At 40.1% G+C, this 27159-nt stretch overlaps 1 protein-coding gene across 7 annotated transcripts in view; it reads right to left on the bottom strand.

The window, feature by feature from the left end:
* tln2b (talin 2b) overlaps positions 1-27159 on the bottom strand; it is an 86169-nt gene that overhangs the window by 50468 nt on the left and 8542 nt on the right. For 6 of the 7 annotated variants that reach the window (XM_031283162.2, XM_031283164.2, XM_031283165.2 and 3 more), the window contains exons 2-6: positions 2987-3160; positions 2801-2898; positions 2474-2603; positions 1251-1406; positions 626-768 (exon numbers count right to left, since the gene is read on the bottom strand). In XM_031283162.2, coding sequence (XP_031139022.1) covers positions 626-768; positions 1251-1406; positions 2474-2603; positions 2801-2898; positions 2987-3122 — 663 coding nt within the window. In that variant the 5' untranslated portion in view covers positions 3123-3160. The remainder of the gene's footprint in view (positions 1-625; positions 769-1250; positions 1407-2473; positions 2604-2800; positions 2899-2986; positions 3161-27159) is intronic. The other variant, XM_031283163.2, reaches the window with a different exon arrangement.

The raw sequence follows: 27159 nt of genomic DNA, 5'->3' as shown, positions 1-27159 counted from the left end.
CCACCAACATTAAAACATCTGGCCATCTCAATGTTAGAGCCCAACAATGGGCAATACTGGTGGTGCTGATAACTACATGTGTGTATGGAGAAGAAGGGGGCTTTTAAAGAAGAGCTATATAAAAGTAAAAATAATAGTAATTAGATGGTGGGAATCATAGAGGAACTTAAAGCTGCACTAATATTTTTTTTATTAACAATGGATCAAATAAGAATAAGCAATGTGAAAGGGTTCACTTATAGTGACAAATCCAGAGGTTTTCACATATTATCAACTTCGTCAATGTTGTGTTTACAGCTTTAAAATGCAGCTTTTCTATCTGAAACTAAAGCATTGCATTCAATGGTTTATATTGTGTCACTGTACAGTATGAACAAAGAAACAAGTCAAACATGTCTGGACCACATCTGAGCTTCCCACATCTGTCTGTGTAGACCTGGCCAAAAAGTAGATGCATGCTACAATGTAGTTATTGAGCCTAATAACACTATCTTTGGTCTTCTGAAAGAAATTGAAGGTTTCAGGTTAATCTGTAACAGGGGAAATTGTTGGTGTACAGTAAGTCATTCTCTCTTTCCTCTGTGTTTTGCTACACCAGCATATAAGGTGCATGTAATTGTTTTACCTGAACATAGAGCAGGTTTAGCTGGACAGGGTCCCGCGAGTCCACATTCTGATCCGAATAGAAGAACTTGCGCCTGAGCAGCAGAGTCTCACTTTCCTCCACTCCCTGCTCTCTGAACGTCCTGCTGTGGTCCAGCCAGTTCACTGCCCAATCAATACACACACTCTGTTACCACATGCAATTAAATGAATAGACATTCACTTAACAAAGATGTTACTAGAGGAGGATACTGATGGTGAAGTTTAACCAGGTATCAGCTTAGATAGACAATCCACCAAATGAATCATAGGGAAGTGAACATTTTGAACAAAAAGCTAGTTCAGCCAAAGTTGGAGGGTAATTTATATATATTGTAAAATGTTTGCATGTTTCAAAATTACATTACATTACATGTCATTTTTATTTAATTGGTGTCCTCTGGGCAAAAGATAACAGTTGTAATTCCATTACTCATCTCTGATCTCTGATATGTCCATGCAATAAATGAAACCTGAGTGATAAAGCACATGTCCACATGATGGTCTTGAGTCAGATTCATTAATGCGAAAATAAAACGGCCCCTAACAACAGGCGCAAAAGCCATCAAGATATCAACAACACTTATGGAGGGTTTTTTCACACTCACAGTCATCATCTGTGTGGAGTTTGGCTTTAAGCTTTTCCATCTTCCTCTCATCTCGCAGCAGCAGCGTTCTGTCTTTCTTCAGTGTCCCCATTCCATCCTCCTTTTTGTCCTCCGTGACCTCTTGAATGAGGGAGTACTCCTCATAGTTTGTGATTCCTGAAAAGGACACAAGTTAGCCAGGGCATTCTCAGAGAAGGAGATGCCTTAAACTGGCAGGATAACCAGTGCCGTCATAGAGAAAGCGCCTCTGCAATTCTCTTGCACTCACTTTTTTTTTTATCTCTTTCTCTCTGCTTTGAAACACAAGTGAAGGAAAGCTGGTACAGAGCCAGCAAACTAAAATGGGAGCCGAGGAGGAGAAGAAGCCAAGCAGAAAGACCTACTCTAAACAAACATTTTCCAATAAAGCTATCTGCCAGGCACAAGTCCCTCTCCTCCTCACCCAATTGAGCTTGATGGCAGCCCATTATAATTGAAATATAAAACTTAGGGAACACCTCTGTGACAGGCAAGGATTGCACGGTCTGGGCATAAGAAAGAACACTTTAGCATTTATTAGAAACAAGCTTGTTTGAGCTTGATAAATCACGCCCATCATGCCCTGAACAAAACCTGATTAGGACTTTATCAAGCATACATGAATACTCCAAAGTGCTAACAAATGCTGCTGCTTAAAGGTGCAGTAGGTAAGACTTATAAAACTAACTTTCTGTCATATTTGCTTAAACTGACCCTATGTTCCAGTAGAACTACATGAAGCAGGTAATTTAAAAAAAAAAAATCTGGCTCCTCTGGCACCACCTACAGCCTGTAGTGCGATTTGCAAAAATCCACCGCTCCCTGTTCAGATGCTCCAATCAGGGCCAGGGGGGGTGTCTAACTGCATGTCAGTCACTGCTCATGCACACCTATTCATACCATATACCTCCCTTATGGGGGGAGGGGCTTAGGAGACCGTTTTGGGCTTTAGCAGAAAGGTGGGAGGGACTGAGAAGTTGTTGAGGTTCAATTTTTTTGGCTAAGTCCTGGATCTTCGCAGTCCTAGCTACAGCACCTTTAAATATGAATTCAATAGCATGTAATAAGACAGTAACATAACGCAAAACTCTGTATGAAGTCAGGTGGTATGGCTTGGACTAAAGATTAAAAAAGATGAGTAATTCAAGAATTGGGTAATGGCTTGACAAGACTCATATTAGCAGAACTTGGAGACTATCACTTACCTATTCTGCTGCATATGGTGACAAGCAGCTCCCCAACTGTTTTTGAGTCATCCACCATGATGGTTTTAACTGCACCGTCCAGCATTTTGATCTTTTGTGGCCTTTGTTTCTTCTTATACTCCAAAACATCCTTAGAAAACCGGAGAGAAAGCACAATGACATCCACAACCCCGCTGATCGTTCTAAGCAAGTAAACTGCAGTCCCTCCCAGCAATCAGGGAGGTATGCTGTAAATATCTCAGGTCCCTCTAGAAAATGTAAATCACTTCAAGAGATGATAAGTGACACTGACAGTTCTCCACCCCAAACTATATGACTTAATCTTACTCCATTTCGCAGCATGTAGTAATCCAGGGTTCTTCCAGACTCGAGCCAGATTCCTTTCCTGGGATCATCGTCAGACAGGAAGAGGCCGTAATCTGACGCTGAAACACAAAGTGAAACACAGCATGGAAATGTAGATGCATATAGACCTGGATTATGTAAATTACATTTTCTGAGTCATTCACCAACCTTGTCCTGTCTGAGCTTCTGGGACTCGCTCTCTGATGATCCTGCAGGCGTCGTACACAGGCGTAGATGGTTCAAACTGCATCGTCTTCACCACATTGCACTGGCGAACACAAATCTTTAGTGACAAAGCCACCATCTTGGTGGGTAGTAGAATTGCCTCACCGACCTACAACCCTGGAAAATACAGAGGTAGAAACAATACGTAAGGGTTTGAGTGTGTAAAGTCATACTGCTGGCTATACACACATAGATGGCTTGTGTTATGGCTGGCATCAACAAGCCATTATTAAAATGTTCTCCTGTAAAAAAGAAAATCATGCGTGAAAGTGTGAAGAGGAAGTCTCTAGATTCACAGCTCATCCACAGGCACCTTTTGAGCCGGAGCAGACAAAGTCTGAGAGGGAAATTTTCATTAATGATAAAAGTTGTGAATGAGCCCACCTGTGACTGTGGCTCTATCATGGCCAAGGGTTCCTCTCAACTAGCCCCTTAACCTCCCTGAGTTTTCCTTCATACAAAGGGGAAAGACGAGCACAAAGAAGAAGGCGAAATGGCGCCGCATGAGCTCTCCTCTATACCAGCTGGCAGAGAAGCCCCACCGAGTTTTTGTCATCCAGCTCTTCCACAGATACATTCTTCCAGACAAGCAGCTTCAGACCCCAAACTGACACCACGACAGGCTACAGACTCACAGATAACAGCATCCACCTACACACACACACACACACACACACACACACACACACACACACACACACACACACACACACACACACACACACACACACACACACACACACCAAAAGTATAGATTGTGCAGATAAAATGTTTGCATTTTTTATGGAGGTTTTGCCAGATTTCCAGACAGGTCCATCTCTGTGAAAAAGCCAATGTTACCTCTGATGACAGGTATTTGCTAAAGATTACTGTTGGTCTACTGTTAAAGCAACAGTCACTTTAGTATATGTTGTGAGTAGCATCAGTCACTTTAAAGAGTAAGCACTGCAGAAACCACATGATGAAACCCAGGCGGATAATGATAATCCCTGAGCTTACAGTAGTGTGAGAGCACATTTTTCACTACGATCCCCGTGCAAACACTCCAATGCAGCCAGCTCCTCATTAGCTCTGCTTTAAAGCATGGAAGGATCCACGTCTGAGAGAGGAGCAATGAGAAACAACTCACTTTTGTGACTATCTGTTGAGTCTTATCTATTTTATTACCTTTTCTAGATCACTAGGTAGACATAGAAATGTAATTTCAAAACACTATCTCCAGTAACAATTGCTAGTCCATCAGAAAAGAGTCCTGCTTTGAATTATAAATATTAAGACATCAAATGGCCAAAGAGCAGCTTGCTGGGGAGTCCAAACATGGACAATTCAATAGAGACCAGGGAAGGCAGGCGCCATCTGGAGAGGATACAGCTCTAATGATTGACTGTAATACCAGCAGCAGCACAGAGCCCGAGAGCAAGAACTGCGATCACTGCACCAGTCTGTCACACAACAACCAAAGAGGTTACTTAAAAAGTGTTAGTACAGGCCTTAACAGTTTGTCTGGACCAGTCTTCCAAATACTTCTAATAGAACAAGGGCATTTAGAGCAGAATGACCCTAAAGAACACAACAGGGCGTGGATGACAACAAATAATATTCCTTCAACGAGATAACGCAAACAATGCTGTACAGGGTGGCTTCAATGTTGTGGTTTTTATTTGATCAATACCACAGTAAATGCCTGTCTGTTTCTCATGTAGTGTAAACGTGAAGATATAGGAAATGCAGAGTACAACAAAAGGCAGGATTGTTCTTCTGAAAGAGATACGCCTGGGCTACTTGGAACCACCACCAGGGTTTCCAACTGTGAAAAGCATACAAGCTCTTTACAGCTGCTTTGAACATATTCAATGCAAAAATCATATGGCAATTATTGTACTGCATGTGTTGCCCATACTGCGCAAGATTGTCCACAGCAATTTACATCAGATGTCAGGGTACTGTTGTCTATTAAATCAATTTATGCTTTGTATTTTGTGAAATACAAGATATGTTCTTTAAACAAACACTTGTCATTGTGCTCTTGAGTTAATTACTGTCGTACTGGCCCGTAGAACATTGAGAGGAAAACATAATTAAAAAAGGAACTTGAGATACATTAGAATGAAAAATAATAAGAAATCCATAATGCGTATACTGTAATTCCTTTTTCTTAAAGCACCAAATCTAAGCCATCCCCCCACATTGCCACAGGATTTTCAAGGTCAGCCCATTAAACTGAGATCACAGAGGAACAGTAATGATTCCCTGGTAAACAAAGCTTTGTATGCACTTTCTGCTTTAGCAGCATTTGGGAGTAGAAACAGAAATAGGGATGCAGATGCAAACATCTCTTGTCTTACTTACACAAACACCCACTCTGGGGTAAAAGGTTGATAGGAATGGCGACGCTAAAGCAAGTACAATTATTGCAAAGGATGACAATTTGATTTTAACAAGCTGTGATGCAACTGAAAATAACCCCAAAGCTCAAATAAAATAACCAGTGAAGCAGCAGGAAAAAACTGTGGTTGCTACCTTCAGTAACCTCACAAATATGAATTACCTTTTACTACACCATATTATCTCCAGCCTGGTGGACTATTATAATTGTTATAAAATTAAGCATGTAGTATGTCAATGGCATCGGATGGAGGGCTGAGAGTAATTCCGACCTCAGCAGTTCTCAGGACTGTTGAGAACAGCAGGATTAAAGCATGCGTGAGTTAAGAAAATGCGAATTGGCTAAACTGCTCCACACCTCCTTTTCTCTACTCGTTACATCCTGCACCGACACTCCGCATCAGTCTTTTATCCCTGTCTGATTAAAAGCAAGGTCAGTGTCCTGCAGGAGCGTAGTATGCCTCTGGAGACCATTATGTTTTCCTGGAACACAGACAGTGGTGGGTCACACAACAGCAAACAAGAGTTGTTGTTTTGATCATCTGCGTATTCAAATCCAAAATTCCTGCAACCCAGGAACTACATTTCTGTTCTACTCCACAATGGAGAGATTGTGTCAAGGTCAGGTGTGTTATTTCCACCATATGTGAAAGTGGTTTCTAAATTTAATGAATGCTGGGCTATCATTGTGAGCGCTTAACATCCTAATTTGAATTTGGTGAATCAGAGACCTAACAGTAGGCATTAATCAATCCATAAATACATCTTTATTATCAGTGAGAGGCATACTCAATTTACACCTTACATATAGCAAATTATTATACATCTATTTAATAGCCCAGGGCTGTAATCTAAGTAGCAACAGGGGGCCACAGAGACATTATTCTGTCAACTTGCCTTCACCACATTAATAACATGAGGGAAATATGATTATGGTACGCTGATGCAAAAACTCAAATATTTGTAAGCTGCCAAAAGAATGATGGATGGAGCAGGTTTATTTTTTAACAAGGTGTGGAGGGTGTAAAAATACATGTATTATAGTACTGCTTATTATCACATCTTCTTTTCAGATAGTAGATATCAAATTAAACATGCCCTCTGTTACATTTCCAAATGTCCACTTTCTTTTGCCGTGCAGAGACTATATTCTTTCCTTCATCAAGATGTCCTTGTGCTCATTTCCTTGCAAAGAACACCCACTGAATCTGGAGTCTACCTGAATACAATTCAAATAATTAATAAGTCAAAGGCTTTCACCTCCACCCTTATCACATCCTCCACACGTTCCATAAATTAATTAATCATTACTCCACCAGAACCCAGCAATCAACCGGACAGCATTATGAAGCAGAACTGACCCTTGCTATTTAAAGTTCACCAGGATTACTACGAACAAGCTGTCATGTTAAAAGTGGCTTGCATGGTATTTTTATACAGTTTTAACAGAGTGTTAGTCAAGCAGTTGGTTGTCGATCCAGATAAAAAAAAAGCCATCAAACCCATGCTCTAAATTTACAGTAGAGCCACTCACAGTTACACTGACTTATTTTTTTATGTTACATTTTAATATGAACCTTTGCGCTACAGGCTTTGCTCCTGGGCGATACACTCTGCCGTAATGCAATTTGAGGGTATGGATGCTGACAGAAATTATGAATCTTGCCCTTGTCGTGGGGAGGGAGAGAGCAGCTCTTCTTACACTAAAAATATCCAGCGAAGTAGAGCGTTCTCCAGCAGCACTGTTTCAAACGGATCCGAAGCTGAAGCAGTGCAATGAATGTACAGTAACAGTTGCTTCCTGATCATTAAAAACAATGGCATTCACTAATACCTACACTGGTATGGCAGCAGAGTAAAATCCATTAAATTTTTCGAAGATTAGAAGTCAAATCCTTCAGTAAATGGAGAAATTATAAGAGTGGGTATCGAATGTGCTTGGCTTGGTTACATTACCATTGAGATATTATTGGTTGTGATTGCCAGACAGTCTCACAAAGTCTTACAACACAGTTGTTCAATATGTACCATCCATCATTCCTCATTTAGAGATGTAAAGACTGAGCATTCTAATAGATGGAGACAGAAACAGCTACTAGAGGAGGAGAGCTCCACCCAGCAGCTGCAGTCAGTCAACCAATGAACTAGTCAGTCAGTCTGTCTGTGAGGGGGAGGGACAGATGTCGCCCAAACATTTTTCTTTTATTACATACACTGATGGATGCAGATCAGCCCGAAACAACAAAGGACTCAGCCCACAATGATTTAATTATCATTATCAACCACATTTTTAAACATAATCTATTTTTTTAATAAATCTATAATTTAGAGCATTTACAGTACGCAGCCTCTGGTTCACTAGCCTACATCTGGTTTTTGACTGATAACTATGCCAAACAAAGGGATGTAATGATATGAAACAGGGATCATGTTTGGAGTCAATAGTTTGGTGTTTTGGACTTTATTCATAGAACTGAAATAATTTTTAGTTTGCTAAAAAAATGAAGGCTGAACCTTGTATTTAATATATTAAATATTAGTTAAACAATGTATTTCTTTGAAAACAGTCAAACGTAAAATCTACCGTCAAATAAACTCAATATTAGTGTAAAGTGTACTTCTTTATAAATCCAGATGGATCACACAAATTAAACCCACTATGGGTTAATTTCTCTTAAATTAAACATTGAGAATTTCTTTACATATTTATCTTACATCACATAAAGTATGTGGGTATGTAATTGCTGTATTTATGACTACTATGAGAACAAAAAAATCTAAACAGGTGCTTGTCAAGTGGCTTCAACTTAATCCACATACAGTAGCTGTTCACTGCATACTGTACCATCTGACTGGTTTGATCTCAACATAATACAGTACGTATACAGTATACACAGTAGTATATACTTACTGAGCCCAACATAAAAGGCAACTTTACCTTTGTCAAATAAAGTATATTAGCAATCACACTGTAACATAAGACAGAACCAAAATACAGCCAACTTGGTATTACTATTAGTGTCACTACATGTATTTGTTTTCCAGCTCAACTCCCACACATTTGCTTTTTGAGTTGGTGCTCACAGAAACACTACTGTCAGTTCTCACACCAACTGTAAAGCATAAACCCTGCGACATAAGCTGCATGCAGTGCATTTTGGGTTGGCGTACCATAACTCCCAGTATGAACATGTGAAGACTGCAGGCAGAATGGGTTGCCATTCACAATGTCTTTGTCAAACAAAAAGGATAATTTGAACCCCTAAATTAATTGAGGGTTTTGGCACTCCGGCACACTGGACATGATTTATTCAGCCTTCTTTTCCTCCTCTCAGATGCATTTTGTACATATAGACATGTGTGTTGTTTTTTTCACACGACAAAGCAACCTGGAAGCACACATTGGCCTGTCATCAGAAATGCAACCTGTGTGCTATCAGTGAAGTGTAATCAGCTCCTTTATGCAAACGTCACACAAATCACATTAGGAGATATGATGAAGTGGTGGGACTGCACATCCTGCTGTATTTACTGAGGTGATGACACTTTTGTGATTAAGACATTTACATTTTGGGCGCCTGGGTGGCTCGCCTGGTGTGTGCACATGCGCAGGGGCTCGGTCCTCGGCGCAACGGCCGTGGGTTTGGTTCCGGCCTACGGCCCTTTGCTGCATGCCGTTCCCCCTCTCTCTCCCCTTTCGTGTCTAGGCTGTCCTGTCAAAAGTAGAGGCCTAGAAATGCCACAAAATAATCTTTAAAAAAACGAAGACATTTACATTTCTATGGCTTGTATTTTTTTGTGATGCAGTTCACAACCTACCCAACAAAAAAAATTAGTTCAGCAGATTGCAAATTCAAAAAAAATTAAAGACAGTGTCCTCCCAAGATTGTTTCAGCCATGTCACTCAAACCAAAAGGGATACTGCAGTAATAAGCCTTCTGTTTCTCTCTACTACACTACACAACGTGATAGAAGAACTATGTGCCAGCAATAAAGTATGACATAATTTAAATGCTATTTTATCAAATGTAGACAGACAGGCACAGATAAATGAGTATTAAGAAAAGACTCCATAGATGTGACAGTAATTAGTGCAAGAATATGTAAGTACAGGGCAGACTCGGCTCATGAAATCATTGCATCACAATTACAAAAGGTCACAGTTAAGATGTGTCGAGTGTCTCCTTGCACCATGCAACAAAATCAAACTGATGCAGCCTCTCCTTATGAAAAGCAGCAGCTTGCAAGAGCTGTCTGCCACACATTGCTTTTTCTGACGAAACGTGAAAAATGAACACAATCTTTTATGAACTGTATAAAAAATCATGTGGTAAATGCCTGAGGTTATAGCACAAGTAAATACCGTAGAATAGGTAGAAGGTGAGGGGGAATGTGGGAGTTTACATTAGGCTTCATTGACTTAAATATTCCAAATGGATCATCCTGCAGTGGACTTTGAGTATAAGACAACACACCTCTGGCTCCTATGATCAGTATATTCTCCCTAGAGTCTCATGTCCTGTAAATCAGGCGACTCCAAACTCCGGTCTGCACTGCCTCCCCAGCACAGTGCCTCTCTCTCTCATACTTCAGTAGCCTACTACCACTTGCGTGCTGATTACAGTATCAAGCGCAGTGGAACGGGACATACACTGGCTTCTGTCCAAAGTGTGATACACAGCAGGACTCTATCAGCATTTTATATCCTCTGGCATGCTGTAAAGGAAGAAACCAGACATACAAAGGCGGGGATTCACTGTTCTGGCTCTTTAAGCAAAACCAAACATTTAGCTAAGAAAGCAGAGATATCAGCTTAATCGTGAGGTGCAGTCACTTTCTCCTGCACAATATCTTGTGTTATTATCTGTAATAGGTGAGCTTAGTTAAGCATTAGAAAAGGCAACACCTGCCAACATGGTAACGTACTGTATAACCACATTAAAGTAGTCTCTAACAATAAAACCCCCTGTTGATGGTGTGAGGGAAACCATGTTGTTGCATGAGACGAGATTCAGGGTGAGGCCATGTTGTTGGCCTATTGTTTCCAGATCAGCAACTCTGCCCACAGTTGCCATGGCTGCTGCTGTGCCCACCTTTTCCTGGACATATAAGGCTGGACAGCAGCAGCAGCAGCCAGATCCAATCTGCTCTCAGGTCTGCGGCTGCAACTGCTTCCAGGGTCATCTGGATGTAGGGTACACTCTGCAATGATTTCAACTAAAGTCAGCTTTTAAATGTCAAGCAGACAAGGTCAAAGAGGGAGATTTGGCAATGTTAAAGCCTGCTTTATCTGTGAATATGACTATACAATCCCAGTTTCATCCAGAGGGGCCTCTCAGCTATCCTGTCATAAGTACATGGAAATGTTCAGCAGAAAAAGAGATTGAGGGAGTTGACTGTGATTCACTTTGATAGAGCCTGTCTGAAACATGAAAATACATTTATGTGAAAGTGTCACTTCAGTTTAACTGCTTTTTTGAAGGTTCTGCCAGAGAAACATAATCTGCCATTTTGTGTGGAGATCGGCACTGTGAGAATGAGAAACTGTCTGTGATTTCTTCTAGCGGTGCATTGATTCCCACAGTTTAGTGAAGAAGACAAACATGTACGACAGGCAGACACTGAATGTACAAAGAAAGCACTTAAGCAAGAACCTTTTCTCTCCACGCAATTAACCAAACAGCTGTCTAGTGTGTGTACCCCCCCAAAATGATGAATGATTGGTCAACATCTAGAGCGAACAATAAAAGTTGAAAGCAAACTGTGTACGGCCAAAGCTAATGAAAAAAAAAACCCCACATTACTCAGTTAACTTGGGAGTACATTCCAAGCGCAGTATCATTGTGTGACTCCTTGCAGCTTTGTTTTTCTCTCAGCGAGGACTAAAAGCACTGGAGAGTCTAATGTTTAAATTGGCTGGAAAAGGCGTATACAACAAATCAGAAAGTTCTTCAAGAAAAGGCTGTGCGCAGGAGGCCGGCTGACAATAATTGGAAGTCTTTTCTGAAGAATGTTTCAAAGACATATTTTTAACAAGATATATTTTTCTGGTATATTTCTACTACAACAAACCTCTAAGTCAGGAGAGGTGCTATATAACCTAAATGCATTTCACATTTGTGCTTGCCTGTTTAAAAATAGAGCAAATTTCAGGTTTTTAAATTCAATAAAAAACATTCATAGTAACTGCAAAAATGTGATTGTTATTCCTTCCAAAGTGGTGAGCATCTTTTCATTAGAATAAAGTTTTCTCAAATTCTAAAAAAGAAGGACAAAAATGTTCAAAGAAACAAATACATTCTCCTGATTTTGCCATAGGAGCATACGTGTAGACCACTCTGTTACTTTTGCAATTCCAAAAGAAGTAGAGAGAAACATAATGTGAAAATGACCTAATTTAAAGCATAATTCCTGCTTTCAGAGTATACTCAGAAAAGTGCATGCAAAAGTAACATAATTTTGCAATTATGGTAACAGCTCTTGTAATCAGTTACTTTCCACCCCTGGGATCCGGGTAGGACATGTGAAACATGTAATACAGCAGCAAATGGAATAAACTATATTGTCAAAACAGGGACAAAACCAACGCCCCCACCCCCCTCTCTTTTCCACCCCAAATCTACGCCCAAGTGTTCCTGATTACTAGAAACAAACATCTCTGGCTTAAATCTGCTTCATAAACATCTGGTCAACTAACCACCCACCCACACTCAGCATGGATATCCTAAGCATATTGTGCAACAGGGTCAACTGATGAGAACCACGCTGACTACTTTAAATTCTTCTCGTGCACGCTTTCTTCTCCGAGCTGAGGGGACGGATGGGAAACCTAGCGATACACCTCTGGACAAATCTTGCAGCTGGACCCATACTGAGATAGAGGAGCCACACGATACAGAGTGGAGCATGTAAGGGATGCTGCCATGCTTAGTTAAGGACTCACAGGCTCACTATTTCATGCTCCACATCTGCTGGTTACCATGGCAACCTTGGTTTTGGGCAATTCCCAGGTCAGGTGGCTTCTGTCAGCTCCAAAGACAAATAAATGAGGCATTTTCTATGCAGTGCAGTTTGCAAAAGAAGCTGATGAATGATAAAAGGCTCTGAGTTTCATTAGTGTTTCTTAAGATGGTCACTAAAGTTTCTTTAATGGTTACACACACTTGGCGTTTAAAGAGACAAACTGTCACCATTGCAGATCAACTGAAGTGGGTCTGAATCACTTTTGCTGAACTTGCTCTGTCGTTTCTCATGAGGCTAGATAAAGAGACTCAGCTTAAACAAAATCAGTAGATATTCTACGATTGAAAATACTAAATAAACCAAGGCACAAACAGGAGGGGCAATATGCAAGACAGACACTGTCATTACTGCCGAATCACAGCTTTTGTGACTCAGCAAAATACTGTATAAGCTACAAAACCGAAAGCAACAAAAGCGAACAAAAACCTCCTCCACCCACAGTCTTGCTACATTTGTAAATTGTCACTGTATCACTGTGCTGTTTCTGCAGGTTTGTGAAGATAAACTAAACTCATCTGTTCTTCACCGGTGCTTAATTAGACGTCATCTGTGCAAAAGCACAGTAAATTGCAGTAAGCAGGATTAGCTATTTACTTACTGTGTTAGTGTCAACCACAATAAATGGATCAGAAACTTAGAAAGGAATGGCTGTATATCAAAAGGGCTTTACAATTACAAGCTGGTCAGTATGGCAGCATGGGTGCAGCTGAATACTCCAGTGTAGGTTTCATACAAACAGAAGCAGCGGGAGCCGATCATTAGGAGCAAGCGTCTGCAGGGCCGGGTCTCAGTAGTTCAGCCGGAGCCTGTGTGAGAGGTTCTCCGTCTCACTGGGGAAGTCCAGAGGAAACATGCTGCAGGCCAAGCGCTCCCCAGTTCCCCTGTCTTTAACATGATTACTGTAATGAGCTTAGAGACTGTTGGATGCACGACACTGAATGTGGATGCAGACAAACACACTGGACTCGCTCACTCTCTTCGCTTTCACTGGCAGCTGAATGTGAAGCCTGTCCTCAGACTCAAACCCAGCATAGCTAGATGGCTCATTGACCATAGAAATTGTTAGGGTAATGGATGAGAAGAGGAAATTGCAATCTGGGCAAAGGTGTAGCAGGTTTGAAGGGCAACTCAGAGAAAAGTTGTCTAAATGGATAAATGAAGGAAAGGTTGCCAGCTAAATAAAATAAATATACCTGCCTAGGTGAAATCTGTGCATAAGGAAGCCCCCAGGTACTTATCACTTATCTTGAAGTAAATACTTTTGACCATTAGACCTCAATTTAAGCAGTACACACCACACAGCCAATTCAATTCATACTGTGCCTCTCGCAAACAGGTGAGACATGGTTAAGTCAAGGTGTGTCCATCTTTAGTCACTATTATAAACAGATTTTGACTGTGTTTCAACACACTAATAAATGTTAAGGTTGTTATTGGATCATCTGAGTCATAAAAACTCGAAAGTAACAATTTTGTCAATGCAAAGCTGTCCATTCGTCCAGTAATAGTTAATTGGTATTTAAAGCAATTTGACAAACCTCAACAACAAAGACACCAACACGTAGGGCTGGGCGATATGGAGAAAATCAAATATCACGATATTTTTGACCAAATACCTCCATATCGATACCGCAACGATACTGTAGTGTTGACTATTGGTGCTTTCACAAAATATTTACACAATGAGATTTTAGATAAATAATCATCAGTAATGTGGATATAATGACTAAGTGGGTAAAGGCAAATCATAGAACAGTTACAACAGTCTGGTAAGTTCAAAAAATGACATCACTTTACTGTAATGTAGCCTTTAAAAGCAGGAAAAGACAACACTTATGCCATATTACGATATCCAAAATCTAAGATGATATCTAGTCTCATATCACGATATCGATATAATATCAATATATTGCCCAGCTCTACCAACACGTACCCAACTCCTCACATTGTTAGGACATTAAGTTTAAGACAAGTCCTGCACATCTGGTTCTTCCACATGGAAAGGACTGTGTACATCACTATAATACAGTATACAGTATTGTCCTGTTAATACCAGTGCCTGGGGACACAAAGGTTAGATACATTCCCAAAACATCCATGGACATCCTGCCAGGCTCTGCCAGATACACTTTGTTGTTGTGCCTTATGCTGCCAGGTGCAGCCCTAAATTACGATTAATAGACTCTCATCTTAGTATATTCAAAGTTGCGTATGTTGACTAAACAGCAGTGTACAACGTACACAGTAATGACCAGATTCTATTTGCAGGCTTACCAAATGTCATGATAAGCCATGTTAACAGGGTGCACACAACAGCTTTAAAGGAACAGGAAAATAAAACTCCATTAACACTATCAATGCAACTGGATAAAGGCTTGTTGTTGAGTTTTCTGAAAAACAACTGACACACAGAAATTCATCTTCAGCTCTAAAACTAAAATGTATGTTAAAAAACATTTGGTGATTCCTTACAGGCTAAATAGTTTCAGATTTCAAGTTTATTATTGCATTTGTATAATTAATGTCCAAGGAGCCTGTAGCCAATTTAATAATCATGCAGTCGTTCTGAGAAAACTGAATTAAAAGTGTACATATTTAATTACAATGCTTCAGCAAAAACACATGGACATACTGTACTACACCAAGAAAAGACAAAATGTGCAGGTTAAGGCACTACTAGTCATTTTCAAAGTTACTGTGCATAACAACTTTGCAAAGTGAGGGTAGATTTAAACAGCAGTGTGGGAGGTCCTCTAACATCATTGTTTTTATACATAGACTTCATAATATTCCTGCTCACATTTTATGGCGTAGAGAGTTTTCACAATAGGTGCTAATGTAAGTAACCCTAGTACCAAAGATTTTACCCAATTTGTTTTAAAAAAATCAACAAATAAACAGCAATCCTCTGGAAACCTGGGCAAGGTATTTAGATGGTTTAGTGACCAAAACAGGAGCAGTTATTTTCTTCCCTGCAATCCGAGTGTAATTAAGTCTGTCAAAGACAGAGCATTTGGTGAAGGACAGAGCAAATGTGAGAACAGTTCTTTTCTTAAATTGACAGAAACTAAGATTATCCTGTCCTTGAAGAAAATAAATCGTACACTACATTATGCTGATAAAAAATACATGCCACAATTCAGACAGCCTTGGTATGGGCTATTTAAAGATACACATGGCACTTTCTGAAGGGGCTGTCAGAGGAAGATGAGGTTTGATTGATGCTAACAAGCAGAAAAGAGAATTTGTTACTGAGTGACTCCCATTTGGAGAAAAAAATCTACACATTTCTCATTAGTGTCTGGGTCCCTGCGTCCCCTGAATCACACCACTTACTATCTCAGAGTCCTGCAGGTTTATTTTCATTCATCCTCCAAAAGAGGAGCAGGATTTCCCAAAGAGGAACAAAGCCATTATCCATTTAGGGGGGGTGTTTGTTGGTGTGCCTGATGTATATACCGTAACACCAAATCGAGCCCAGAGCCAGCGTGTGACATTTCATCTCGAGGTTAGTTAAACTCAAGTGCATAAAAAAAAGCTTTTTTCTGTGTTGATTTACCTTAAGTCCACTGAGTGATCAGTAAAGGACACATATGCTCCATGCAGATTTCACAAAGCAGTGATGTTTGCAGAAAAAGACCTTCTACTTCTGGGATCTCGACTACAGAGGGTAACAAAGAACCATTACTTACAGTCAAATTACACTTTGCATCACATTATCCACCTACAGTACAGTGCTTCCTTCATCAGTGCTATAAAAATAAATTTTATTTTTATTATTATTTATTTTATTATTGTTATTATTAACTGGCATCTATATTGAATACATCATTGGCTTGCAATTCTAAGATCTGTAGTTAAATTCCTCTCTGTTGGAGATATATCTTACTCTAAGAGCAGACAAATAACACATCTACCAGCCACACTTGTCATGCTAATCTCAGTTTCCTTCATCATGTCATGTCCACAGGCCAACCGGTTCATTTGTAAGACACTGTAGCTTTGCAAAATTACTTGATGCCTCATGTCGTTTTGAACACATCGGTTAGCTTTCTCTGACTAATGGTACGCAGACAAAGAAATGGAGCAAGACAAGAGTCTTATCACTAATGTCTGAGAACCACTTTTGACAGTCAGGCTCTATACTACAGAAACAATGTAAAGAAAATACTGTATTATGGATTTTGACAGATGACATTTACAATACAGAGGGTGTACTGTGAAAGAATATATTCTAGCCTATTTTTTAGACATGCTGCATGACTCTGGGCATTTCAGGTCGGTTGGTCCACCATTTTGACAGACAAACCAAATTAAAATTTTGACACAATAATGATACTAGATGAAAAGTCAGGGGATCACCAAAGTTAATAGGATTTATCATCTGGGGGCCATGAATGGCTGTACGACGTTTTGTTATCCATCCAATAGTTGTGGAGAATATTTCAGTCTGGACCAAAATGGTGGACCGACCGACCTACAATGCCCAGAGTCATGCAGCATGTCTCATAAATAGGCTAGAATATAGCAACATGTTAGCGAGAAGTGAACGTTAACATGTTAACATTAGCATTTAGCTCAAAGCTCCCTCAAAGGGACAATACAGCATAAACCAACTATTTGATAAAATGCATTTTCTTTAATATTGCTTCACAGAAAACATTTGTCTCAGATGTAGGCTAGAACTTTTTGTTCAGGATGTTTTGAACAGCTCATTCAAAAGGTCCAAATTCTTCAGATAACTGAATGTGACTTTGATGTTGAGGACTACAAAAGTCTCTTTCATAGCATATTGTCATCATCTGCTCCTGATTTCTGGCCACAGCAAGTTAATTGGTCACTCAGCTGAACAGATTTGCCCACCACACATGCAGCAAAACAGACTTTACACCTCATAATATCATTTCTCAGCATAATGGTAAATTTAACATTTTCATGTGGCTGATTGTCTGTCCACCAGAGGTCATTCTTAGGGCAGCTGATTGCTGATTGCTGTCAGTTATGAGTGACCCAGCTACTGTGTAGCTCAGCAATTTGCCGTGGTGTGTCATGCTCTCTGAGATTCACTAATTGCCTCAATTAATTCTGCCACCATAGCACACAACTCATTAATGCTGACACAAACTTTAATTAGTTAAGTGGGGTTATTCAGCCAGCCGAACCTGAATTCTTATAATTTCTGCTTTTTGAGTTACTATAATGACATTTCATCATCCACAGTAAACCAGTGTTTCCTCTATGTTGATATTTTTCTGCCGCCACGGTTGTTACGGGGAGGCGGAGGAAAGAGGACCCAAACGCAGAGAGAGGCAGGCAGGCAGGCAGGCGATGGTTAAACACAGGTTTAATGAACAAAAAATGAGGAGAGCAAACAACAAAGGAAGTCCTGAAGGCACAGGCAAAAAGGTCCAAAATACAAAAACCAGAATAGGGAATCCAAAAACAAGGGCACAGGCTACGACACGCTGACAGGACAGGAACACAAACAGACACAAAGGGATACAAAACGATCTGACAAGAGACAAAGGGAACACAGAGGTTAAATACATGAGGTAATGAACAAATGAGGGACAGGTGATACAACAGGTGAAACACATCAGGGCGGGGCAGGACAATCAACAAAGGCGGGAACACAAAAAGTAAAACTAGACATGACAAGACAGAAAACAGACTTATTTTTATCAAAATAAAACAGGAAACAGAAATATACACAGAGAACAGAACAGTCAAAACAGGGTAAACAGAAACTACACAATGAACAGGGAAATAAGTAAATATACAAATATACACAACAGAAATATGCAAAACAAGATACATACATAAATCTACAAACAAGGCAAAAGAAATATCCAAACAGGTAACAAATACAGAATAAATCTACAAACACAGGGAACATACAGAAATCAATAATACAGGTAACAGAAACAGAACAAAATATAAAAGGAAAATACTGAAACCTAACAGAAATGTCCAAAACCACAACAACGGTATCAGAAATAGGGCAGACGCACAACAGGGTTTCCGCTATGTACACCGCCGCTCCTTCAGCTGTTTATGAAAAGTCATGAAGTCGTAATTACACGACTCTGCAGAGCTGTGTGCTCTACTGAACTCAAGCAAACTATCATCTGCTCTGTCTCCCCTTAGGGTGAGCAACTGGAACAGTGACAGGACGTCATCACTCGCGAAGTCATGGCAACCAAATAAACAGGGCGAGCCGAGTACTACTTGTCACTCAATCTTTTAGGCAAAGTGAGAAACAGCGACGAAAACCGCGACATTAAATCCGCACTCGCGTGGGTCCCGTGAAATATGACAGCTACAGTTTATTGGAAAATAGCATTGATCAGACCCTAGATGAGACAAGAAGCTAACGTTAGTGAACGCTGCTGTGACGGTCCCTCTGGCTTTGACTGACTCCCCGCTGCAGGAGACGCTGTATTCCTCCGACACGCTGTATTAACGTTACTGTTTTAAAACCATTTTCCAGGTTAGTGGGGGTGCATACCAGTCAAAACCAACATGAAAAACATAGCTAGTAATGTTAACTCAGCATTTTGTTTTGTTGTTAAACTGTGTGTAAAATGAGCGGTGACGTTAAATCACCCTATGGTACCGTCTATTTGCTGGATGGTTTCAAGGTAACGGTCGGTAGCTAACATTAGCAGATAAGCCTGTACTTTTTGCTTCTGAAAAACATTCTAAAGGACACACTGGTAAACACAACATCTACATCAACAGCAGATTATAAATACATGTTATTTTCATTGATTGCTTTTGGCACTGCATTGTTAATTGAGGAATGAAGCTATAGAACAGATCAGAACATGACAATGCTCATGCCACAGAGAGAGTGTGTGGGTTTGCATTTTAAGTAAAGCCTACATCAGGTGAAAACAAAGAATCAGAACATCAAACACAATTAAAAAAATAAACTCTACATACCCAGGACATCAAAGAGGTGATTATTGAGTTGAACATCAGCTTCTCTTATACAGTACATACTATCAGTTAATATCCTCATTAAAATGCTCAACAACCGCTCGTCTCTTGATCTATTCTGAAGAACATCTGGGTATCATCAAACTGTCATTGAATGTATCAAAGTTTTTACCCCTTGGGGATCAATAAAGTTAGCAATTAATAGAATGAACTAGGCTCCAGAATGGATTTAATTGGCTCCTTTGTACAAAATATTTCTTTACAAACTTTTATGTATACTGAAGGGCAGAAATTGTGCTTAGGCAAGGCAGGCAATCCAAAATTCATAACATTTTATATTTAAGCTGGGGGAGTTTGTAAAGTGCACTGTCGCTTTGATCTATTGCATGCAATAAATTAGGCTTTTGCTGTTCCGTTCATTGACACAAAATGGAGGACATTAGCATGTTGTGTCAAACAGACCAAATGAGAAGGAAGCATTTTGGATTCTCCCCCATTATAAATCACAATAACGGTGAATTCTCTATCTGAATTTGTAAAATGACAACAAGTCTGAGGAGCCAGCTGTTCATGAATGGAACAGCATCAGTTCTACAGTGTTGTTTAGGATTATACTGTAGGCTACCCAAATTAATTTGAACACACTGGGCCCTATCTTGCACCCAGCGCAATTGACTTTGTACACCGACGCATGTATCATTCCTATTTTGCACCCGACGCACAGCGGACTTTTCCCTCCACAGACTCACGTTGGTTAATTAGGAAATTAACTTGCCCCCCGGGGGGCGGTTCAGCAAAAAGAGGAGGCGTGTTCCGGTGCAAACATTCCCTAGTGCTATTTTGCAGTTTCAGAAAACAATTCCGCTGAAAAACCTAGTCTAAAGTCAGTGGCGCGTTATTCAGATGCTATTTTAAGGGCGCATGCTTGGCCGTAATGTAGAGTGTGCACACCGCGCATACACTTTGCTTCTCTCATCTCACGGACCCAGCAGTTCCCATTTTTGCAAACCATACATAAATACAAGGAAAAATATGACCTTGTTTTACACAACATTTCCATGAATCATGGATGTATTGATGACATAAATGAGGAAATATTAGAGGACTTAAGGAGATGTGATGTTGAACTGCATGTGCTGATGCCACTTAACCCAAATGCCCCAGCACCAGCACGGGAGAGGAGAGACAGAAGAGCTGCATCGTCTATAGTGAGGTAATCTTGGTCTAATGTTAGACTACATTGCAAAAATATCACCATGCATTCATAACCTCGTGATTCAGTGAGAGTGAGCCCAAAACATCGCAAAGTATGTTTTTGTGACATTTCTTTATTTGCAAAAAGAAAAATCAATAGCAAACGTCGGTCTCCTCGGCTGTGAACCGCTCCTGGCGTGCGCCCATGGATGTATTAAGAGCGTGCGCCTAGCAAATCCGCCATTATAATAGCAATCCGCCATGGAACAAGCACACTTGCTTTTAAAGGGAATGTGAGATAACACTCTGGTTTATTGCACGTTACTCCCAAACCACACCTTTGAGTAATGTAGCTACTTCAGACCAACCCATTTTAGATTTGCGTGGGGCGCAAGAGTCATTTATCCCGCCGGTATAATAGCAACAGCGCCCGAGATCTGCCCACAAAGCTACTTGCATTTGGCGTTTGATACTTGCGTTTCAGATCGTTAAAATAGGGCCCATTATGTGTCAGTTCATTCACTCCAACTTGTTTTTTGTTCCAGCCCTGCTGGATATCATTAGGACATTCCTGTTGTATACTGTTGTAAAGGAGGTAGACTCGAAAACAGTTTTGTGGGCTAAAGGTTGAAAGTAAACAGTGCAATTTCCAAATTGACCAGCACATTATTTCAAGACAGGAATAATGGAATCTCTCACAAAAAAACCTTAAAGCGTTTGTGCTGCTTTAACCCACTAATGTGCTAGGAGCATGAGAGTGCAGTTTTCAAATGCTCCAATTGTTTTCAGTGCCTTTACATAGAAATACACTTAAGGCATTTTAGGGCATCTGCTCCTAACTTGATGATGAATGAGTCAGAACTGTAGTGTTAATGCTTCAAATGTCCCGCCTGCAGTGTCCCACAGAAGCGTATCAAATTATGGGCGTCAAAAATTACATCCAGGGCATTTGGTCCTCAACACTTTAACATTACAGTACCTTGAGGGGAAATACAAAGTCAAGAAGCTATTTCAACAGATGAAGTCATAAAAAACTAACAGACAAAGCATATTTGTGAGATTGCAAATGGCAATATTTCATGTGATCAGTGTTGCAGACTATACAATGTATTGATAGTCAGATTGTGCTCTATGACACTAGGGTGCACATGCCTGCATGAGGCACTAGCGAGATTAAACAGGGACTTTTAACACAATGTTGCTGTTTGCCTGTAAAAAGGCTGCAACTAAAGATGATCTTTGTAATTATTAATAGGCTATATTGATTATTTTTTTCATTAATCAATTAATCGTTTAGTTAATAAAATGTCAGAAAAATGTAAAATGTTCCCACAATGCTTTTGGGACATTTGGGAAGCTGGAAGCTATGGCAATTTTTCTTCACAGTTTACTTAAATGAATTATCGCTTATCAAAATGGTCTACGATTAATAGCCTGTCAATCAACAAATCGAAAATTGTATCACACTGCACTCATTGAACAACACACTGTCCCTGTGTCATGTAACTAACCTTTTCTGGAAATTTGTCATATTGAAAACGGCAGTTTATGCTTTTAATAATGCAACCAAAGAAAGGTATACTGTACAGTGCGGTAAACATGAAGATATTTCAGCCCTAATCAGATAACCCTAACCACCGACACAATGTTTTTTAACAGGTAAGAATAAGGTAAAAGAATGAAATTTGTTTTGACAACACATATCATTTATTAACATTCAGTCTTGCCTTGTTTTGTCATTCTACCACTAATAGAAAAGACGGGCAGACATACTGTAGGCACTGGGTGAGGACATGAAGGCAGGCAAGCATGCAGGCAGGCTATGAATTGTGCCCTCCTCTGTTCCATAATAACTGGACAACCCATCCATTTCATCGTTGCCCCTCCGCAGATCTCTGACAGGGAGTAGCATCATCCGAATCATTGACAGAGATGTGTGGGAGAGAAAAGAACCTGCCAACCTCCACATCCAGCTTGAGTTAACAAGACAAAAAGTTACGCTCCAAAGATCTGTAGGAAAAGAGAGGAAGCCAATGGTACTGAGCACCATCTCTGCTGCGCTCTCTTAAACTTCTGCATCTAATTGTGAGGCTGAGCACACATCTGTGACACTCCAGTTGGATACAGATTCTTTAATCTCTCCTTTTATATGACATCGCCATGTAATATCTATCTAGCTACCCAGGGAGCAGCCAGAGAGGCAGGAAATGAAATCAATGCTGTGTCTCTGCACTGGGTGTTACTTCATTAGCATGGGCACTACAGATGTAGCTGTAAATCTGATTTATGAAAGGGCGACAACGAAAGCGCCACAGACAGACGCAGGGATTCATAACAGCAGATGATCAAGACACCCAATGTATATGTTTCACCACAGCTTTACCAATGTTTGACAGAGGGCAAAGAAAGGGGAACAATTTCCACTCTAACATACAGCATACTTGCATTGCTTCTGCAGTTAAGCATTTAGATCCAGTCATGTTGTATGAATACATAGACTGTAAAACAGTCTATGATGAAATACTGTTAGAGCCCGATTTACTAAGCTTCTAACTGATTTTCATTACCTGAATAACATGACTAAAAGTGAAGCATGTAGAAAATCTATTTACTGTAAACAGGTTACAGGTAAAGTATCACATCCAGTGATAATCACGAAACATGCATGACACAAAATGTATTATTATTTCACTGCTTTAATTTCCCCTGCATGTGGTATCTTTCCTTCCTATACACGCTACATCCATTTCATAATACTGGCCATAATTGCACCGTGGATGTTGGTAACAATGCTTTACATCAACCAGCAGTTAAGTAAACAGGGTTTAATTGCGTTTAATATAAATCTTCACGACATCCTTTGTCACAATTTTAAGCTGTGGGCTTAGGACTTCTGGCAGGTTTGACATTTTACAATGTTTGGCGTTAGCGCACACCTCTCCTGCACACCATAGGCAGGGAAAGGGCTATTATCCTAACTTGGTCTACGTGTCAACAATATTTCAGTTGAAGTATATGGTATAGTATAATATCCTCAAAATGTCAAATAAAATCTATCCAGACCCATCCAAATAAACTATTTCTCCAAGTTGCACCAACATAATAAAGTCTAGTAAATGTGTGGAGTGAGGTCACATTCTTATATTCATTGAAATTTTAATATTTTGCTCTGGGGAAAAGTCATCAGCCAACTTCCTAAATTCTCTTATTTCATTAGCGAGCAATGCAACTTTGTGGGGTACATCTGGGCACCAGCTGTGGTGGGACCATGGCCCTTTAAAGGTCAAAAGGTTTGGATTATCTTGGAGTAACGCCATCTAATCCTGCGTTAGCTATGGAGATGTTATGAAAAAGTAAACAACAGTGGCTATATAGTTGGCTGCTCATAGGAGAACCATTGATATACTCGCCCTTCCTCATTTCAGAAAAACAGAGATTCCAAATGATTACTTGTGCACTCCCATGGGACTGAGAAGCTAAGGAGGGGGATGTGTAATTCAATTAGTCCCACAGTTCTGCACCAAAGGGAGGCAGACTGATCCATCTCATTGAGCCATCCAAGATGTGCAGGCCATGTGTATGCACAGAAGATATTGGCAGCACATCATTAGTGCTGTTGGTTTGGATTAAAGATAGTTTCACTCACTGCTGGAAATAAATAAACCCAGGAACCTCTGTACTAGGAACACCAAGCAGGTCCTCCTAAAATACCCTTAGCAAGCCTTATCTGCACAAAGTGGCTGAATGAGGAGGGCTCGCAGGATGTAGCTAACAGAGTGCAGTGCGCCGCCTTACATGACAAGCCAACCACATTCTTAGCAATGCCTCTGAGCTTGTGCCATGTGTCGAGGATGCTGTCTCCCACTGAAGTTGCATACAGATCGTCCTTTCAGAGCACAGCCTCCTCCACTGTCTCTTTGTCCCACCTCCCAGTGGGGAATTTATAAAGCTTCACAGGGCCTCACTCCATGAGATTCCTGTAATTTATGACAGCCTTTTCCCAGGCACAAAGAAATCAAATCACACTGTAAATATAGTGCAGGTTTCCCAGTATGAGCTCTTCACGTAGACCGTAAATCACAAATGAATGCCAAAGATCCTGACAGTCATTAAATAACAGCATCAATAATCCCACATGTGGCAGCACTACATTTGATTTTGGATTATGAAAAGGGCAGAAAGCATAGATAATGAATGAGACACAGCAGAAACAAATCAGAGGAAATTAAGAATTACCAGAGGCACCAAGCTGCACAACAGCCACTTCATACTGTATTTAAAAGGGAGGATACCCAGTTGTGATCATTAGCACTAGAATGACCTTTGACCTCAGGCTGGCACACACACCTGGCTATGTTATATGACTCCATCCCAGCCAGACTAGAGTGAGACCAGACTAGAGTGAGAGGGTGTCATCTCGTGGGTATAGCCTCTCAGGGGTAGCATATCCACTGCATGTGGGCAGCTACCCTCTATTGGCTGTAGGTCCATCAATCTCCTGTCCGAGGAAACTGAAGACTCAACGGAAAGAGAAGCAAACAGCTGCCATATAGTGGACTGAACAGATGGTAATGGTAGCAAGAAATGAACACCATATCATTTTCAAACTTGAAAAGACCAAATACTGAGTTATTATCCGAGATATCACAACAAATATGTTTGTATATGCACATTCTTTAATAAGAGAACTTATAAAAGTAAGCCTATTAAGATATTCATCCTCATTTTGGTAACATTCATAAGGAGTGTAAACATTTAAAATTGCAACAGCAGTCTTATTATGTATTACTTTAATTGCTATGCACCAGTCCACCTCCAGCCTTATCACACTGATCAGTGGATCATATTTCTTATGCCAAAGAATGGCCACTCCTCCAGGTATTCTGCCACGCACTATTCCCATGCTTAAATCTGTTGTAGACTCCCCAGCCCCGTGGAAATCATTATTAACAGAATTAAGTTTATACAGATCTTGTTTGGCTAGGAAAGACTCTTGTATACACAAAAATATCAGCATCCTCAAGGAGCTTGTGAATAACACGCTTTGTCCCCAGTGCTTTACTATACTTTGCAGGTGATGAATTAAGGCTAGCTTTTTCTTATTTCTGTTCTGTAAAGGCAATACTGATTTCTCTTGTTTTAATGTGTAATTACACACAAAATCCCACAAGATCCAGGAGGCGTTCCCGAGAAACAAACCCAGCATTAGATGTCATGCAATATCACTAACAGGCCAAGATATGGATATAATGATAGGTTTAAAAAACACTAAGAGACAAGAGATTATATTAGAATCTGCTTTAGGAGGATGTTGATATCTCCCGCACTTCAGTGGCTGCTCACAGGGATAGGTACAGGAAATTGAACACAAACTCAAGCCAGCTCTTGGTTCTGATTTGGCAATGACAATGCATGTTCCGAAGAAAGTCAACATTTACATTCAGCTCTTGTTCAGCTCTAAAAACAACAGCGTACCTACAAACAAGGTTACAGTATAAAACATCATTTGTATAATTAATGCCTAACTTAAATTAAAATTTCCTCCTTTGCTAATGATTTTGTGCCATCAGGCCAGGTGACCTTATTCCCACAGCGGCTATTTAGAATTTGTGTCATACTCAACCCAGAGGATCAGCATAACAACTAAGGCTGAGTCAACACATTCATGATGAATGTAACGGTTATAAAATTAACAGATGTTAGATACTGTACTCACGCTCACTGTAGAAGTCTTGTAAAATGTTTGTGTCTGAATCCAAGAGTTCCCAGTGCTTTATGCTGAATCTTAGTAGAGCTGCAGCCTGAAATAGTCAAGTAATTGGTCACTAGGGCTGAGTATCGTTTGAAATGTTTGGACACTAGTGCCCAAGATATATCTGTGTATGGTACCGATACCAAAACCACTCATCTTACTTAAAGACATGTTTTTTTATAAACCCCTAGCCAAAGTTCTCATGTATTAAATGTGGTAGAACGTCAGCAGCCTTAATAAATAGTCAACAGTAAATAATTTAATAATTCTGATTTGAATCAGAAGTTATCTGACCAAAGAACAAGGAGACAAAAAAACAAATCTGACCTGTCATTCATTGGTGGTCAGTCAGCGATACAGACAGATTTTGGTCATTTTGTCAATTAGGTTTTTGCAGTCTTTTTAAAGCAACATTTGTTTGAATTTTTCATTTAAAAAATGTGGCTTCCTGGGGTCAGCGTAACAAGACATGTAAAAAACACTGACATATTATCATCTTACAAAGTTAAAGGTATAGTAAGTGATGTTAATCCAATACACTTTTTGTCAAATTCAGCGAATATCTCCTCACGGTCACCTAGCTCTCTATTTTCTGTGTGTTAATACACAGCCCTGGCTGTGTAAATGAAAAACAAACAGAAAGGAGTGCACGAGCCACAAAACACTGTTCCAGCCAATCAGCAACAGTTGATGGTAGGGGGGAGGAAGCATGTGAATGTGCCGGCCGTTGTCAGTACCCGATCCGTACCACCTGTAAGATCCGTTCTGCGCATGCGCATGATTACGTAGTAGAAAACTAACAATGTCCCTGTGCGATTTG

The sequence above is a fragment of the Sander lucioperca genome, chromosome 7, assembly GCF_008315115.2.
Source record: "Sander lucioperca isolate FBNREF2018 chromosome 7, SLUC_FBN_1.2, whole genome shotgun sequence".
Taxonomy (NCBI): domain Eukaryota; kingdom Metazoa; phylum Chordata; class Actinopteri; order Perciformes; family Percidae; genus Sander; species Sander lucioperca.
Note: the sequence above shows the minus strand (reverse complement) of the source record. Positions and strands in the feature narration are given on the sequence as shown.